The sequence below is a fragment of the Heptranchias perlo genome, chromosome 25 (assembly GCF_035084215.1).
Source record: "Heptranchias perlo isolate sHepPer1 chromosome 25, sHepPer1.hap1, whole genome shotgun sequence".
NCBI lineage: Eukaryota > Metazoa > Chordata > Chondrichthyes > Hexanchiformes > Hexanchidae > Heptranchias > Heptranchias perlo.
The window spans coordinates 29,038,875-29,057,002 of record NC_090349.1 but is presented as its reverse complement, the minus strand read 5'-3'; the positions used below and the strand labels follow the sequence as shown (position 1 = coordinate 29,057,002).

At 37.1% G+C, this 18,128-nt stretch overlaps 1 protein-coding gene across 1 annotated transcript in view; it reads right to left on the bottom strand.

Moving 5' to 3' along the window:
* The window catches only part of LOC137342388 (ABC transporter B family member 1-like), a 122,599-nt gene that overhangs the window by 86,195 nt on the left and 18,276 nt on the right, over positions 1-18,128 (bottom strand). Inside the window, exons 6-10 of the mRNA XM_068006318.1 lie at positions 17,789-17,963; positions 12,032-12,092; positions 11,802-11,937; positions 9,105-9,293; positions 5,600-5,634 (exon numbers count right to left, since the gene is read on the bottom strand). Coding sequence (XP_067862419.1) covers positions 5,600-5,634; positions 9,105-9,293; positions 11,802-11,937; positions 12,032-12,092; positions 17,789-17,963 — 596 coding nt within the window. The remainder of the gene's footprint in view (positions 1-5,599; positions 5,635-9,104; positions 9,294-11,801; positions 11,938-12,031; positions 12,093-17,788; positions 17,964-18,128) is intronic.

The window sequence follows — 18,128 nt, the reverse complement described above, 5'->3', positions numbered from 1 at the left end:
GGGTGCATGCAGAAGTCAGTGGGGGTTGGAAGGGGGTAGGGGGTTGTGGGTGGTGAGTGACACAAGGTAATTGTCAGAGATAGCATTATCAACGATTGAGACCATGGCAGCGCAGAGGTCATGGGTGATGGCAAAGTTGAGTGGGTGGCCGTGAACATGGGTAGGAGAGTTTAACTGGAGGGAGTGGTTTAGGGAGTACAGAAGGGCAGTGAATTGAGAGAAGAGTGGGCAAATGGGGCAAAGATGGAGATTGAAATTGGAATCACTGATGAGGACACAGGAACTTGTTGAGTTCCCTATTAAAAGATTAAAGCGAATCCTTATGAGTCCCATGTGTAGGTAGTCTGCTCCAGAGGGCATGACTTAAAAATAAATCTTTCGTTACCCAAGTTTTCATATCCATCTCATATAACCTGTCCAACTGCTTTCAATCCAATCCCTTCACTGTTCTAAAAAAAAAACTCAAAACCAATGTTTCTGTAAAATAACTGAAAGGAGCAGCTGTCTGTGCAAACACTAGAGCAGATGTACTGCACTAACACCAGGGAAGTGGATCCTCTTGCTGTGCGTGCACTTTGCCACATTAGTGTTCACTGGAAACTGATCCTCGGCAAGACTGAAATACAGCAAATACTCAGTGGAAACAAACCAAAAATTAAATATAGTTCCAAGGTTTCGTGAAAACAATACAATACTGATCATGAAGTTTCCCTTGGCCAATTTTAGTCACACTGCATCCACTCTAGTTAAGTCTACTCTTGATAATTCAGTCAAGTTTTGTGCAAAAACCATTTGAATTATCCAATTTGAATGAAGCAACATAAATAACACAGCAAGGTGGGAATTTAAAGCTAAATATTTTCAATGATCAGATTGTGTACTAAATAAATTCAGCACATGGAGGTAATTTATTCACAAGTGCTTGCATTCATGGTAAATTACTTCTCTAAAAAGTTAACTTGCAGAATCAAACTATTAGCAATAGAATTGCTAACATAACCATTCTACCCATAATATTTTAGTTACAAGTGTTTACTGCATACCCCATTTTTAAAAGAAAATTAACAGCTCCCTAGACAGCCTAATGGGTAAAGGCATTACCTGGTTAGCACTAAGAAGGTCGGTGCAAGGTTAACTAATCTCAGCTGGGACAGCAGTTGGTCTACTACAATTGGCCTTAATGCTCTTGAGGCAGACAAGGAGGCAGAGAGAGCAAGAAATCAGACAGAGCTCCTGCTTCTGTTCACCATCCAGTAAACGCTGCTTGACTGTGTCCACATGGATCAGGACTGACGCTCTCCGTGGTTAAATTGCCTCCTGACAATTTTTTGGTTAAGGCTCACACATGAAAAATGACTACTTAAACAAGGTAATGGTGGGTTGCTGATGCCCATGGAACTATAATCCAATCAGATTTGGTGTCTTCCAGAAGAGAAAATGGTGGAAACAACAAATAACATGGACTTATGTCTTTGTCAGGCTATTAATTTTATGCAAGGAACTAAACAGCCATTTCCTTTTTCTGTTGTCCCTCACTATTTCTTCTGCAGCATACAGTACAGCAAAATTTAAAAATTGATAGATTCACTCCTGTATGTACGTGTACTTCCCTGTCCTAAATGAGTGCAGAGGTCAGAAGGAGCTGCTATTTGAGTGCATGCTAAAGACATTTTTTTTCCAAAAAGATGTATTAAACCATATAATTAAACAGGTGAGTTCCTTTAATAGAATTTTTAAAAACCTGATCAACATACATTCTTAAATGTCAAATTCATTGCTTCAAAAAATATGTGGATAGATTTTCATCTAAAATCTGATGGCTCTTCACCATCAAGAGCATTTGATAAAGAAACCATATTGATCAACATCAGTTAACTATGGTTTTTCATTGACTGAAACGTTATTCCTCAGGCATTATAACCACAACGGATATTTATTTTGTGGAATGGAAAAGGGCATGGGTGTGGATCATTTCATTATATTTTCCAATTCTCAGCTCACACTCTCTGCACAGGTCTAAACAGTAAGCTCCTTTGAAAACCTGAAGCGGGCTTGTTCAGCTTTGGCAACAAAAGGAGGAATAGCAAATTAATTGTGTTGCTAAGGAAACCAGGTCAGCCCTCCTACCAAGGTGAGCAAGAGCACAAGCACAGAATTACTATCTCGCATCAGAATGGATGAATGCCAACCTGGTCTCTGTTGAACAAAGACACCCTCTGACAAGATAATTATTATCTTTGATTCTGTCCTGCAGCACTTTTGGCAATAAAATAAATAGAAGGTAAATTTGAAAAGGAAAACATTTAAAACGCTTTGCAGTGTGTAAACTAAATAAATGGCAATTACATTTTTGTTACATTGTGCTTTTGAGTTCACTCTGCTTTCCCCCATATGAATTATAATTATGGCTGTCTATATAACAAGAGATATAAATTAAATTGCCATCATTAACCAAACAGACTTTAGCATTTGCTGTACAAAACTTGCCAAAAAAACAGCTTTTTCACTTTTCAAATGTCTTTCACCTCCATTGGTTCCTCTGACTGAAATGCAACCAGGAAACTAGGCCGACAATTCTCCTCTGTAATCAGGCTCATCGACATGAACACAATTTATACACATTTGCATATATAGCATTAATAAAATAGATCACATAACTTGGCCAGAATTGCCATCACCAAATATCTAAATGCACAGCAGTGGTTTGTTGTATGTGTAATTAGCAAACCAAGTAATTGTATTAGACAATGAGGTACATGTTCAGAGACAGAAGAGATAGCAAAAAAACTATGAATTAACAGGGGCCGACTGTATTCTCTGTGCACTGTGAACTCATGATTGAGGAAGCACAAAAGGTACAGTTAATACCTAAACAAGTGATCACAGTTAGAATATTGCATCCAGTTTTGGGTGCCTTACTTTAGTAAGTACATCAAGGTCATGGTAAGGTTACAGAAATGACTCACTAAAACATTATAAGGAATGAGAGGCTTTAAGTTAAGGAGAGTCTGGAGAAGCAGGGTGTCTTTTCAGTAGAACTGAGAACGTTAACAGGAGATCTGATCGAGGTGTTCAAAATTATGAAGGGGATAAATGGTTAATAACTGCTTCTACTGGTTGGTGAATCAGTAACTAAAGGGCATGAATTTAAAATCATCACTCAAAGAATAAAGGGAGTGGTCAGGATGCAATTTTCTGCCCTACTAGAAACCGTGGTGGAAACAGAATCCAAAAAAAAGGGATGAATATTTGAAAAAGAAAAATTAAAAAGGGGATGGGACTAACTGGATACCTCTTTCATGGTGCTAGCACAGGTGCGAGAGGCCAAATAGCTTGAATTCTATGATTCCAAGATTGACTTCAAGTTTGCAAATGGTACTAAAAGGGTCATTTGCAATACTAAAAAAAAATGCACTGTGGAGCATAAAATGCAAGTCTGAAAAAAGGCTGCATCATTTTGATGACACTGCAGAACGATCCATTAGCTATTATTTTCTAGAACCCATCATAGAACATTAGTGAAATTATTTATATGTATTTTGACTGATAAGTACATGCAGAAATTTGTACATTTTTGTCTCTCTCCTTGCCAATTTTCTTTCCTCCTGAAGGCATAATTCAATACAATTTACAGGCCAGCTCCAGTACCTCATCCAAGTCGCCATTATTCACATGCGAACATCGACATTGGGTGTTAGCAGGCTATTTAATCATGGGGAGCATCAAAACCGAGTCCAGTCATGCCCTCACCTGACATCCATATACGTGCACTTCCAGCACAGATCGCTGGATTGTATCAGGAGCAGGAACCCTGGGGTGCTGAGGCCAACTATAGCACCTTTACACCAGCCCAGCTTAGATCAGCTAACTCAGCCTAGGTCAGGAGTTAAAACAAGGATGTACATGATCACTGGATAAACTGTGAGCCATCAAGTAAGCATGTCACTTTTCTGACCTACTGTTAGTGGAGATTGAAGTCTGATCTGTATAAGGCATTGCAATGAACATGTTGTAGGAACAGTAAAATTACAAAAGCAGACAGCAGCAGGAAATAAAGTGCATGAAAACACTTCTGGGGCAAGTTTGGAAAACTGTGTTCTTGGGCTATGTAAAGTAATGAGAAAAAAATGAACCGCACATCAAACAAACTACAGTCCCACATACATTAATAAGATGGAAGGCTCATACAAAATTATAAAAAAAAGACAGGTACTTAATAAACTTTTCAATCACAGTCCAGTCAAAACAAGCCAGAATTCCCATTTATTTCAAGGACATACTTGAAGGGTTATAACGACAGCAACTAACGCAGAAAATAAAGTTTCAGTGAAGACAGCACATCTGTGCAAGAGCATCTAGTCACATACAATGGAGACGTGTTGATTGAGATACTGACAGTTAGCTACAGTTCTTTAGTCTGAAAACAGATGCAACATATGGAATTAATCTGCACAAGCCAGTCTGCCACAAGCTTGGAAAAATGTGACTGGGAGTAAAAGAAAATACTGTGATAAGGACAAACAACATACATCATGAAGTTTTAAGGAACACAAGGGATATCCTACTATATTATTAAAATCATTCACATGGTTGGCATTTCTGATCCTCCTTACTTGTAGGATAGTTTTCTTTCCCTATAGGTATTATGATATATTCATGCCTCCCAATATTTTTGCAGTTAAAAAGAAAACAATTTCAACTGTAAATTTGTTCGGTTTTAAAGAACTTTATAAGTATGACAAAGGGAAAAATGCTTGCAGTCAGCTGAATACATTTTAGATCTGGGCAAAGTGTTATCTCAAATTAAGCCAGAACTTGCGAGTCTGCACATTCCTTTTATGAACTATTAAAAAAACTTACCAAAAGAAATGTGCAAGTCAATAAACTCGAAATTCACATTCAAAGGTTAACAAATCAACAAACTTGAAATTCACAAAGCTTAGTGCATTCAAAACTCAAAAAAAAACATTGCCTGGCCTAGTAATTCTCAATATCTTTGCAAACAATAGAAATTGTGTAATTCCTGCTGTAATGCAATCTATAGGCAGCTCAAATGTTTTAAGACCAATATCCCCACAGCGCAGTTATCCTGTGGCTTCAGTCCAAAGTCTGACAAATTCTCATACCACATTCTGAACCAGTCTATTTCATTCTGTTTGTAAGTCCACATTAATTGGAATCCTTACACAACAGACACACTATCATGGGAACCTGGATACAAGCTATTCAACAACAATCACGATTGGGGTTGAACTTGTAGCCTTTTTGACTGCTTGATAAATAAAACTGTAAAGTACAATTTATCATTTAAAGGTCTAGGCTACTGGCAACATTAGTCTTGCTCTTGAAAAATGTGCCTCACATTAGGTTGTATTTGTTCCTGTTCTCCTCCATCAACCAAGTGATACACATTCACACTATCACTTTGAGGTGACCTTGTAAATCAAACATATTTGGCAGACTCAAATTGTGACCAGAATTGTAAAAACTTGCAATCTTTAGCCAAGTAAATTTGGTTAACTACAAATTCTCTCCAAACTTTATTTTGTGCGAAAGTTGCCTTCCCCAAAAATCTCAAGAGCAACAGGTCTTCACTTACCTGCGAGATAGTCAGCACCAGCCCACTGAATGACCCTTAAAAAAGAAAGAATATCCACAGTAAGAAACTCATAGTATAAATAAAATAAATGGAGGGGGAAGTTATTGGCAAAAACAAACAATTAAAGAAATACAGCCTATACCTGATAATTTGAAGTTATTTCTGCACTCAGAAAATTTGTATTATCCAATCATTGAATTAAGCAAAATAAATGACAGAGCAATGTGGGATCAGATAACTTGAATTAAGCAACTCTGAATTAATCACATAAAAGAGGTTCATTATCAGCATAAAAATACCAATTTGCTCTTGCAGGTCATAATTAGACATTATAAGACTAATTAAAACGCCTGAAACCACTAGACCCTATGACCCAAAGATGCTGAATTTTGCTATTTGTTACTAAATAGTTTTATATCAGTATTTAAAAATGCCTTTGGGCATTGGGCAATCCCAATGATTCCAATCAACAATCACAGTATAAATTAATGTAACTAGCAGAATGACATTATTCCAATTAACTTATTAGTATGTACTTCCTAGCTTTAAATCTTAACTTAATCTTTTACAATCAATGCCTGTAGAACTAGATTTTTATCAGGCTATTTGTCATGCATCTGTTTCAACAGGCTTAAAGCACCAAATAAATTATTTAGGGATTAGAGCCAGCAGAAATGAACTTCTGTGTAGGGCTTTAGTGTACACTGCTGCATTGGCTTTTAAGGATGCAATGTCTTCAAGAAAACTGCTTTCATTTTTTTTTAAAACTTTGTTTAGAATACAACGCAATGATCTAAATAATGTCAAAACATACTGCAGGTGATTTTCCTCCAATGGACCCATACTTGATGCTTGGGGGGCAATTTTAACCCCCAAGAACGGGTGGGTTGGGGGCGGGCAGGAGGTTAAAATAACTGCTTTTTGGAGTGGGACCACATCCCAGCTCCAACGCGCTCACTTACGGGTTTGACCCAGGTGTGTTTGGGTGCGTGCGCACAACAGACACCTGGAAATCCTGCCCTACTTAAAGCCGGCAGGCTGATACTTAAAAGGGCTATGTACCTCTTTGAAATAGTTGAGGTACTTAATATTTTGTGTAGTGCAAAAGTTAAATGAATTTAACCTTACCTGTTTGGGTTTCCCATCGCTTCTGATTCACGTCAGGTGAAAGAAGGTGGAATGGGCCAGATCCATAAGGTGAGTGCCTTTATTGCACTGCTTGTGGGCCAGGAAGAACAGGAGTGCTTCATCCAGGCCCAACAAGCTCACCTGGAGCGACATGACCCCGCAATCGGCCGACCCCCTGATCCTGATGCTGGCTGGACCCCCACCCCGATCCAGACGCTGGCTGACCCCCTCCCGATCCCGACGGGACCACCCACCCCAATCCTGATGCTGGCTGATCACCCCCCCCCCCCCCCCCCACCACCTGATCCCGATGCTGGCTGACCCCCTCCTCCTCCCCCCACCACCTGATCCCAATGCTGGCTGACCCCCTCCCTCCCCCCCCCCCCCCCCCGACCCCGATGCTGGCTGGACCCCCCGATGTCGTCCTCGTCATGCCCCCCAAGTCCCCCCCCCCACCTCCGATTTGTTCCAGGGCCCACGATCTCTCGATCCATCCCGCGCCTCTCTCTGATTCACCACTCCTTTTCCTTCAGACAGACAGCCAGCGACGCACTCATTTGGCTTCCGGGTTCCCTGTGTGAATATTGAGGGATGAGCTGGGTTCTCGGATCCAAGTTAAAGTCACGCTCATGAAGTCTGAAAGTTACCCCTGTGTCGTCAATTAGTATACATCATGATGAACATGGTTTTTCTGGCTTTTCTCCCACTATCAAAAAAAAGGATGCTAAGCTCTTTTTCATGAAGTCAGCATAGTTTGGGATCTTTCATCATAACCCACATCAATCAAAAAAAAATCATATTTTACATTCGTGTTAAGATGACAGTACGGTCCATCAGGCTACGAGCAACAGAATACAAGCTTACAAGCTATAAAAGTTACAAACATCAGCAGACAGCAAATTTGTAAATAATCTTTGTGTAAACAAATCAGGGCCAGCACAAACATCTCAACATAGTTTGAAGCAAATTGCATGGCTTTTAAAGCGGATAATGTCAATCAGTACAAGATAAAACTGTCTGCAGTGCAGCCAGTGGTCAAATGAAAAAGGATAGATTTGAGCTCCCGAATTAGCAGAATCATCACGAGGTCCACTTCCTCACTTTTTAATTCAGTCATCGCTTTAAGAATCTACTTGATTATTTCCAGGCCTGTTCAGTATCAGGAACAACTGGCACCTAAACTCTCTAAAATGTGCATTTGAAAGTGGCTTGCTGCGTTTTTCGGAAGTCCTGATGTGTAAAACTAATAGTATTTTATTAATTTTGCTGCCTAAAATGAGCCAATACCAGTATCACTAGGCACTGGCATGCTCGAACAGCATCAAATTAATTTGTTCATTTTGTAATGCAATCACTAATATGACAGGATAGCAAAATGATTTGATCAATAAGTCACTCCTGGTACTGAAACAACCATACCTACACTGCAGTTCTGTAGAAGAACTGAAAGCAGCACTCAATCTACCTGGCAGTGGACATCAAAACAGATTCATCGCCAGATCAGACTCAGATATTGTCAGTTGGTCCTGCTCACCAAAACCCTGAAGTCTAACAAAACAATGCAGTCGACAATTGCACAAATTCTGCAAAATTGGACATAGGAGACTTGTTTTGTTAATATGCCAAAGAAAGATTTCGCAATATTCCCACAAATTAAGTTCTTAAGTTTCACAATTGTTTGACTGCAATTGCAGTAATTACATTAGATCCATGGAAAATAGGTTTGAAAGACAAAGTGGCTTTTGTTTGAAAAAAAATTTTTTTTTAATTAAGTGATGCCACTTTAAAACAAAATGGAGAAGTAGTGAAGGGCATTGTGGGTCAATGTTGAAGAGAGTATTGGAAGACAAGGTAAGTGAAGAAGTAATGATTAGGTGACACCAAGTTTGGGTTTTAAATGCCTATAAGAATATTGAAAGACCTTTTCAGCTTTCAAGCAATGAAAAGTATTGTGTAATGTTCTAATAATGACCAAGTAACAATTCAGAAATTGTAGAGATCCACAGCAAATTCGTAGCATTCCTGAAATAAAAAGTTACTATGTGGAGATCTATCTGCAGCCTTTCAAAAGGTTTGACTTTATTAGTCATTTATGATTTTATTTTGAACAAGCATACTGTCAAAATCTCATTTTGATTTCTCCAGCTACAAAAGCCATGCCGAATAAAATTAGGTATCTTAATATGTTGAAATATCTATTAATGCCCTTAATAGCAATTTTTTTTTCCAGAACTGAGTGAATTAACAGTAGATGAATAGAAAAAAAACTGAAGAGTATAATATATAGTAGGAAATCTTACTACGTAACTGTAGTTGGAATAAAAAGCAATTTATGCAACTTAATCATTCAAAATTCAGAAATACTACTTAACAATACCTTCTGCCAGAGCCAACCTTTTTCCAATCAGATAGCTTTTATCTATTCCTTTGTCATACAGTTCTTCAGATTTCTTTTCACTACAGAAGGTCCTCACAGTACGAATGCTAGAGATGGTCTCTTCTGCTGTTGTGCCGGCAGCTGCCAGTTCATCCTGGAATTTTTTTCGTAATCTCTTCACAAACTCTCCTGAAGAATCAACATAAACCAACCCATGTTATCACCCTCTAGAAGAATGAGGGTTTACTGAGCAGCCGATGTATAATTTTCAACCAATTGTTAAATGCTGAAACATAACAATACAGTATTTTACAGATTTTCCTGCTTGGTTACATTAATTTTTTTGAATCCATTAAATAAATACTGGAGCGACAAAAAGCATACAACAATTATGTGCTACTAGTTAACTTAATTATTAAATCCCAAACTGAAAATGGAGTCTCAAAAGAATAAGTGGCAGAAACAAGTCCATACGACCAATGTTGGAAGAATTTCTATAGAATCTTCTATAGTGTCTTTAAACCATGTAGTATAATACCCTATTATACAATTCTCTGGTTGGAAGCAAAGAGTGTCAAGATAATCTGGGCAAATAAAGCATCAGTCTCAATTTGGTATTGTTTGTAAAAGTACAGTTTGGCAGCTAACAGACAACTTTTAGGTCACTGAATTCTTGTTCAGCTTCGACATAGAAGATACTGTTAGACTGATCACAGATAACTGACGTTTTGGGAGCCCTTTTAGGGATGACTGAACTCTGTTGGCATCACATAATGGAATTCTGAGCAAAATGAGTCGCAGAAAATCATAACGGCCAAAATTTGCTGTCAAAATAACGGTGGGACTAAACGCGGAAATCCAAAACTTGCTTTCCGAGATGCGCTGCTCCGCCGTTAGCTTTGTGAGAAAGGCATCTCGCTGTCTGCCTCACCACTGAAATGTATTGTACGGCGTGATGTTGCTGTATTTGCGCAGCAGATACGGACTAAACTCGCCACAGAAAGTTAAGTCTTGTCCATGAGTCTAAGTGTCCTTTTAATGACGTGATAAGTGTTAATTACTGACCGTCAACCTCTCTGGCACTGAAAAATTATTACAAGTCTGGAGCCTCATTCCTTCAAGGTTTTAATTGTTGTTGGAGATTTTAAAAAGGCAATTTTTACATTTTAATTTTTTTTTACTTTTCTTTTTTTCTCTCAATCCAATCTTTCTTTCCCTCTCTATTTCTCTTTCTGTATCTGATTGGACATTGAATTCACCCTCTCTAATTTACACTTCCTTCTCAGTCCTTGCGCTGTTAATTTCACAATCCTTCAATCTGATTGATTGAGAAGATACACAGTTGCTTGTCCGGTTCATTCAGGTCCCAGAAGCCCCGTTTCCCTCACTGCGATGTTATCAGCTCGCACTTTCAGCAACTTGCCATGCAAAAAATTTAAAAACCTAAACGTGCAAGGGCATGTCTAACTAACGGCAGACGCTGTTAGATGCCCTGCCTCAGCAAACTATAGCCCAATGTGTCTTAACACTACTATATCTCTCTCTTTGGAAGACAGAATACCACTGTCAATTTTCATTAAAAAAATTCAGTTATGATCAACAGCCTTTTATTCTTATCTATTTTTGAATATTGTTATTTAAACAGTAAAAGCTGAATTAACGTCAGCACCGAAACAGCTATAGGGGACGTCAGCTATCATTATTATTTTCAGTTCACCACTCTTAAACTGATGAGCACAGTAGCTCCACCAAACCAGTTTCCTGATGTCACCAACAATTACTAGTTTCAGTAGAGAAAAATATATTAATAATCTTTGCAAGTCTTCAGTTTTTAAATAGGAGACTGTAGATATAGGTAATCCTGTTAGAATTATTATAATCATAGTAACTTAGAAAGAGGGTGCATGTGATTGGCAAGTGAGGGAAACCAATCCTTATATGGGAGGCAGTGAGTGAAAACGAATATAAAAGTAGGGACAACAGGCCAAGTGGTGTGGCGTGAGGAGAAAGAACAAGAGCCAACAAGGTTTGCATATCTCCCAGAGGATCAGATATCGCTTTCTCTGTAACGATAGCTTAAATCTTAAGTTGCTTATAATTTGTATTCCATGATTCAATAAAGTATACTTGTTATCCACAAACTAATTGATCTCTCCCCTGCCTGATTTTCTTACAAGTCCTTGAGACATGCCTCCCAGTTTAAGCAAGAGTTCATTGCACTAGTGGCAGCAAAAGCTTCAACTGTCCTGTATATTAAATAAAGAATCAAATGTAAAATGCTACACTGTGTCTGTAATGTAAAATGTTAATTTGCGATGAATTTGTGAGTTTAGTTATTTCTAACATAGTGAAAAGAATAAAGTTTAAAAATCTATGAAAATTAATACTGTTGTGGTGGGAACAGCAGCAAGGTCTATGCAGCAAGGTAATAGAGCCAAGCAGTAACAGTAAAGCTGGGACACAAGGGCAAAAAGTATTTAAAAACACAAGGGAAAAGGTGTTTAAAAAAAACAAAATCATGGAAAAGGAAAAACAAATCTAAGAAAAATTCATGGCAGAAAGAGAGAAATGGGCAATTTATATGATTTTTCTCCTACAGCTGACCAATGGTTGCTTCTGAATGTGAATGTGGTCCAATAATGACACTATTCTCCCTCCAGTAGACAACTTATATATTGAGGCTGAAATTCAACTCACCATATAGAACCCCTCCAATTGCTACAACTGGGAGTGAGGCAAGGAGCACTCCAGTCAACGCTGGGCTTACAACAAACATGAGAACTATAGAACCAATTATTTGAAATGTGTATCGTAGCAACATGGACAGATTTACCTGCAATAAAAACATAATGCGAAATCATAAATAATATGTATTTTATTTATACTGAAGGTGCAACCCTCTGTTATGTTATTGTTCTGATACTTACCGTTAAAGTATTCTGAATGATCTGAGTATCAGATGACAGGCGACTCGTTAATTCGCCAGTTCTGTTGTGAGAGGAAATTTATTAAAAATTGACCAAAATTACATGAAGCATTTAAACAAAATCAGAAGATATTTTGAAGTTTGCTTACATATTATTCAAGTTGCAAGTATTCAAAAAGCAAGTCATTTAAATGGATGGCAAACACCAGCTACAGATCCTAAATATAAGCATTCAGGAGAAACTTAAGAAAAATGGCTAAATAAATGAAGTTGCAGCATCACTTGCCCTTCATTAGAGAAAAGAGCCTATTCCCTAGATACAAATTTTCTTTATGATTTGCTTTCTCACATACAAATCTGAAACTTTATGTTGGGAACTGTGGGGTGCTACATTTTCAAATTTATCTGCTCTTGGCTCTAGGATTAAAAGTGGCATATACTGCAAAGATGTTACTTGAAATGCACTGAAGTAAAATAATTGGGGAAAAAGTATCGCAATTTATATTCTCTCATCACTCCTAGGGTTTTTGTTCCATGCCACGTATAGTTCTAGGACTAAGTCAGGCATCTTGCACCTCGGCTTATGCCACTTCCAGCCATATGTTAAATGGTACATGAGTGCAATGCGGGTTTCCGTACCCTTGGAGCTTCTGTATGTCTCTGTCTGTCAATCACTCTGCCTCTCAGAGCTGTGCTTTCACTCGATGTACCCCCAGGCAGCCTGGCTGAAATCAGCACCTAGGATATTTAAACCTACTACTGAATGAGCTTTTCAACTATTAAAACACATTCCTTTGATAAAATTATTCTTCCTGATGTTCTATCAGATTTCTAGCGATTAATAGGATAGAGTGAACCTTAGATTTAAAAGATGCTTAATTGAAATTATTCTAGGAATTAAACTTTTGTGCTAAATCAGGGATTTTAAAGTTCAAATGGTAACTCGGTCCTCAAAGCATGAAGAAAAATATTCCATTCATGAAAAAAGTTCAATGTGAATTTACAAAAGATATCAAGGCAACAGCCAGCACTCAATGGAAAACGGAAAACAGAAAACATTTTTTGGAACAATTCACTCAAAGGATGTTCACAAGTAGTGACTACAGTCATTCTACTTTATGGCATTTATGTAGCTTCAAAGACATACGGTAAAAGGCATACTGTACAGCTAATATATACTGATAACTGTACACATTTTTGCATTTCTGCGAATATAAAAGGACCAGCCTTGGTTACACAATCATAAATCTGAGCAGATCAAGTAGGGGTTAAAGAAGTTCGTATTCATGAATTTTGGGGCAAGCTAAAATTCCATTTTAATTGGAGGCGGACTATCTTGTTTTTGCCACTTTTCTCTATAGGAGACGGGAGTTGCAATTTGGAAATCTTTTTCAGCTTTGAATAAACTTGTTTTCAAATCAAGAACATGCTTAAAAATACATGACCTCTCAACTGATTTAATTATTTAAAGATAATACTATTGAAAATCTTTCCCTGCCCACTAGCTAACATTATACTTATCCATAAGTGAAAAACTAAATTAAAAAGTGGCTATAGGGACAAACAACAAAGTAAATTCCTAGCAAGCTTAGTAGGTTGATGATGTGAATGGGCTGGGCTGCTATTTGTATTGTTTGCATGCAAGGTAGAAGGATAAAAGAATGGTTTCATGAAACAGGGGTACTGGGGGAGAAAGGAGACAAACACAGGCTCCTTTTTGTTGCAGCTAAGTAATGTTATTGCCAATGGAGTTACAAACCAATTATTCACAAAAATGACTGCTTCCAACATGGAGCAGGAGCTGCTTGTTGAGATGGAAACAGAGTTGACAAATAAAACAAAGATAGGTTTTTACTTTACACACAGAACAATATAGGATTGCAATCAACCTACTAAGCTTGCTAGGAATTTACTTTGTTGTCTGTCCCTATAGCCACTTTTTAATTTATTTCACTTATGGATAAGTATAATGTTAGCTAGTAGGCAGGGAAAGATTTTCAATAGTATTGGTAAGCTCGAGGTTTTTTTTTGGACTTTCCGTTAATCTCAGCCACAGCCATTAGCTGGAACTGAAAGAGACAGAATGGAGCTTTTCCATTTTACCTGAGTTGGATATATAGTTTCTTTGCTATTGAGGCTGGCGCTCATTGTTAAACTTTTGTTGCAAAGTCCCACTCCTGTGTTGGCTGCCTTAGAAGTGCTTTTACTGACATTTTCTTTATTTTTTTTTAATATGTGCTACATCAGGTACAGTGTAGAGGAAGATTCAAGATAGCAAAGCTTGACAAGGCTTAACAAAGATAAATGGTCACTGTGTTACCCATATACTGTGCTCAGTTGGTCATCAATGACAAAACAAAATACTATTGAAAGATATGTGTTAAAGTACAGACATCTGGATTAGATCTTCACTGGCAAAGAATCTACTGGCTCAAAGTTGCTGTCAGACATAGCACTTGTCTTCACTGGTGACATAAAACATGCCACCTTATCAAAATTAACTGATTGATAATTAAAAGGATCCAACCATAAGAGGTCTGTATCTTCCCTTCTGGTTTATAACTAAAACAGAGAGTGCTTTTCACTTTTAACTTGTAGATAGATTTTTTAAATACCCAGTTAAAATATAACATTTTTTAAAAATTTAAGTATTTGAAAAATTGCCCAAGACTATCACATCATATACAAATATATAAGGGTTATTCTATAAAGCATTCATGTTTATTTCCTTAAATCTGACAATTACAATAAAATGAATTTTCTTTGAAACATTTTCAAAACTATTCACCCTCAAATTTATTAAAGCTGTTTCTGTTGTAAACAGAAAACCATTTCCATCTCTACCTATCATATTGATTTCTAGCAACTAAATAATTCTAACTGTAAATTGCTCATTACCACAGCTGATTTATTCCTCTGCCCTGGGCACTCAGTGTTTGTTTATAGCTAGGTGTCCGAAGTTGTCGTCACAATATATTTTGTTCAGACTAGTTAGATCTCTTAAGTGCAAGGAATATTGTATAGGTAGGGAGAAATAATTAGGTTGTTTAAGTTGCAATAGTAAATAAGACTTTTATGAAGCCTGTTAAGTAATATGTTCCCCCCGGCACAAAACAGCTTAAAAGGCCATTAAGAGATGAGCCCCAGTATTGAGGTTAACGCTCTGAACTTTTTATACTGCGATGCAATGAATGTTGCAACAACATTGCATCATATTATATAAACTCATAAATCCCATAACCTTGTGTGATTTTAAAAGTTTCTTTTATTTTAAAGTTGTGTTCCATTTCCTGACTAGAAAAGAAAAACAACAGATAAACATGCCCCCTATCACCAGGATATATACTCAGTAAATCAACAATTTGATTTCGAAAGATTATCAGCTCTTGAAGTATACATATTATACTTCATTACATTTTCAAAACTAAACTTCTCAATTTCTTGTTAAAAAATTGAAGAAATGCAAAGAACTGAAGAAAAGTTCACATTATTCTAGAAAAAAATTAAAGCAATTACAATCATATAACTCTCGATTTAGAGAAAAAAAATAGTATAACACTTAAAAAAAACGTATCATTTTGGTGAAATCAAAACTTTCATCTCAAAATGTACATTAGATCATTTTTGAGCAACACTCAGAAGATTTCAAATGTTCTCCGTGCCACATTCCCACTGCTGGTGTTGATTTTAGTTTTACATCTGGTTCATTTTATTAGAAAAAGTAAAACAAATTATAAAGAAGGTTAGTAATAATGAACCCTAAAGCTTGTGTACTTTGTGGGGGTGGGGGGGGGGGGGGTGGGGGGGGCTCTATTATGCCAGCATTGTTTTAACACTTGGCTTTGCCTCATTCTAAAAAAATCTAGCTTGATAAATGTGAAGTATGCATGCCTTGTCACTCATTATAGCTTAAATACATTAAGCTTGTAATTTTTGTCTGGCATCATTCCTTTGTTCTTCATCAATCATTTTAATTACAAACACTGTCATAGTCTACATGCTCCTCCATGTAATCAGTTAATAAACTATGCTGGGAGTGTGTCGGCGACTGTACTGAACATTTTAAGTAGTTATCAGAAACTTATTGTTTTGCTCTGTTTAAAAGCAAATGATGGCTGGGAGTGCATTTAAAACAAACCAAAGTTTTGGAATGTGACAAAGAGAATTGTACAAAAGATGAAACGAGCGCTCCTCCCATAAATGTCAATTTTCTGTGAATCTACAGCTTCTTAGTAAAACTAGCATACTCAGCAAATTACATCAAATTCATCATCTGAAAGGTTATCAAGGAAGATTTATAAATGTACAAGTGTTCTCTCATTGCTTTCTGGAATTTGAGATATACAAAATCAACTTCTATTCACTGGCAACAGACCTGACTACATATTCTATTTATGGAATATATCTTTCTAATTATTGATAAACTAAGGAAAAAGACCCACAGTCTAGGATACCACAGTTGGGAAGAATAGACAGCTCAGAAATATATGATTAACTACTAGGATGATCTCCCATGATGTTGGTCATGGGTAGTCTGACGTCTGACAGTTGTGATGTTTAGTTGTTGAAGGGACAGGCCAGGTTAAGACCACAACCCAGGTACTCCATGTGGAGAAGTGGTGTAAACAGGTCCCGAGGTTAACAGTTGTTAGTGAGAAGTTTGCAGATCGCTAGGTGCTTGTAAATTTCTGGCATCATGTCAATCTTCAAACTTCTCTCACCAATAGAAATTAACTTGGAATTAACTTCAGTCTGAAATGGCTGCTTTTTTTTAAAAAAAAACATACTTTTGACTGTCTGAAGTGTAAGATCGATAGTGTGATGGATGCTTAAGATTGTTTACATAGAATGGAAGGATATAATTAAGTATAATAGCAATTTTCTCACTGTAAACTGATGAAAATTTCAATCACTGATTGGAGCATTACTTACACAGCCAGTATGGGTACATGATTACATGGATATTTTACAGTTCTTCCTATTTTATAAAAAACAGTTTTGTTGTCATAAAAATGCAACCAAATTTTTTTTTTTTTTAAGACTCTGGTTTAATAGTTAAGCAACCAACATATGTATTGGTTGAAAAATGTAATCTGTCAAAGATAGTGTTCTTTTAGTGAGATATTAACATGACATAGTGTGGGATACTGATTAACTAGGAAGTTGAACCCATTAAGTATAGGATGTTTGTTTCAATAATCACTAAAGTATTTCACTATCAAAATCATTGCACATAATTACCACAAATTACAACTGTGCATAGATCACATTAAATACCGCAGGAATACTGAAACGACTTTTTGCCAATAGCTCAGGCACCACAGTAGAGATTCAAATTCTAACCATGATTGACATTCAAGCTCTGAGGGAGCTTTCCTGCCTGGAGTGTGTATCTGCTACTGCAGCACAAACAGCAACTGGGGAGAAGTTTGGAGCTCTGTCCATCCCACCCTCCATTCCTGAAAAAGCTCAGTGGATGCCGGAAGAAAAAAAAGTATCCAATCTTCATCACAACCAAATGGTGCATTTGGGATTCAACACAGCACTGAGCTCTGATCATATGTTCAGGAACCAAATTACAATTGAAGGAACAAGTTCAAGGAAAAATAATTCCCACTGAAATCTGTCATCACTTTTTAATGATTACAGCTTAAATTCTAATGAGCTAGTCTAAAATCTTTTTCACAAACCTCGACATTGATAGCCTTTGTTTATCACAATTACAAGGCTTGTCATTCTCCAAGTCCATGGCACCCACCTGTTCTCGTCGAAAAATGCGATTTCTTGCATTAGAATACTACCAAAGAGCCTCTTACGAAGTCTGGCCACCAGCCTGTGTCCCGCGAGAACAAAAAAGTAGGCACGGATAAATGAACAAACAGCACCACCGACATAAATGCCAAAGAGGATAAGAATCATTCTGTCAAGATCCTCTGAAAGAAAAAACAGCAAACTCTCAAAATGAATTTTTAAAACAAAAGATTAGATTGACTTCGTAGAACCACTTATTAAACAGTTTTAATTAGACTTTTAATTATTCTTTTGCTAATGTTTTCTCTAGGCATATTTTTAGTTCTCATTTACTATATAGAAAACGG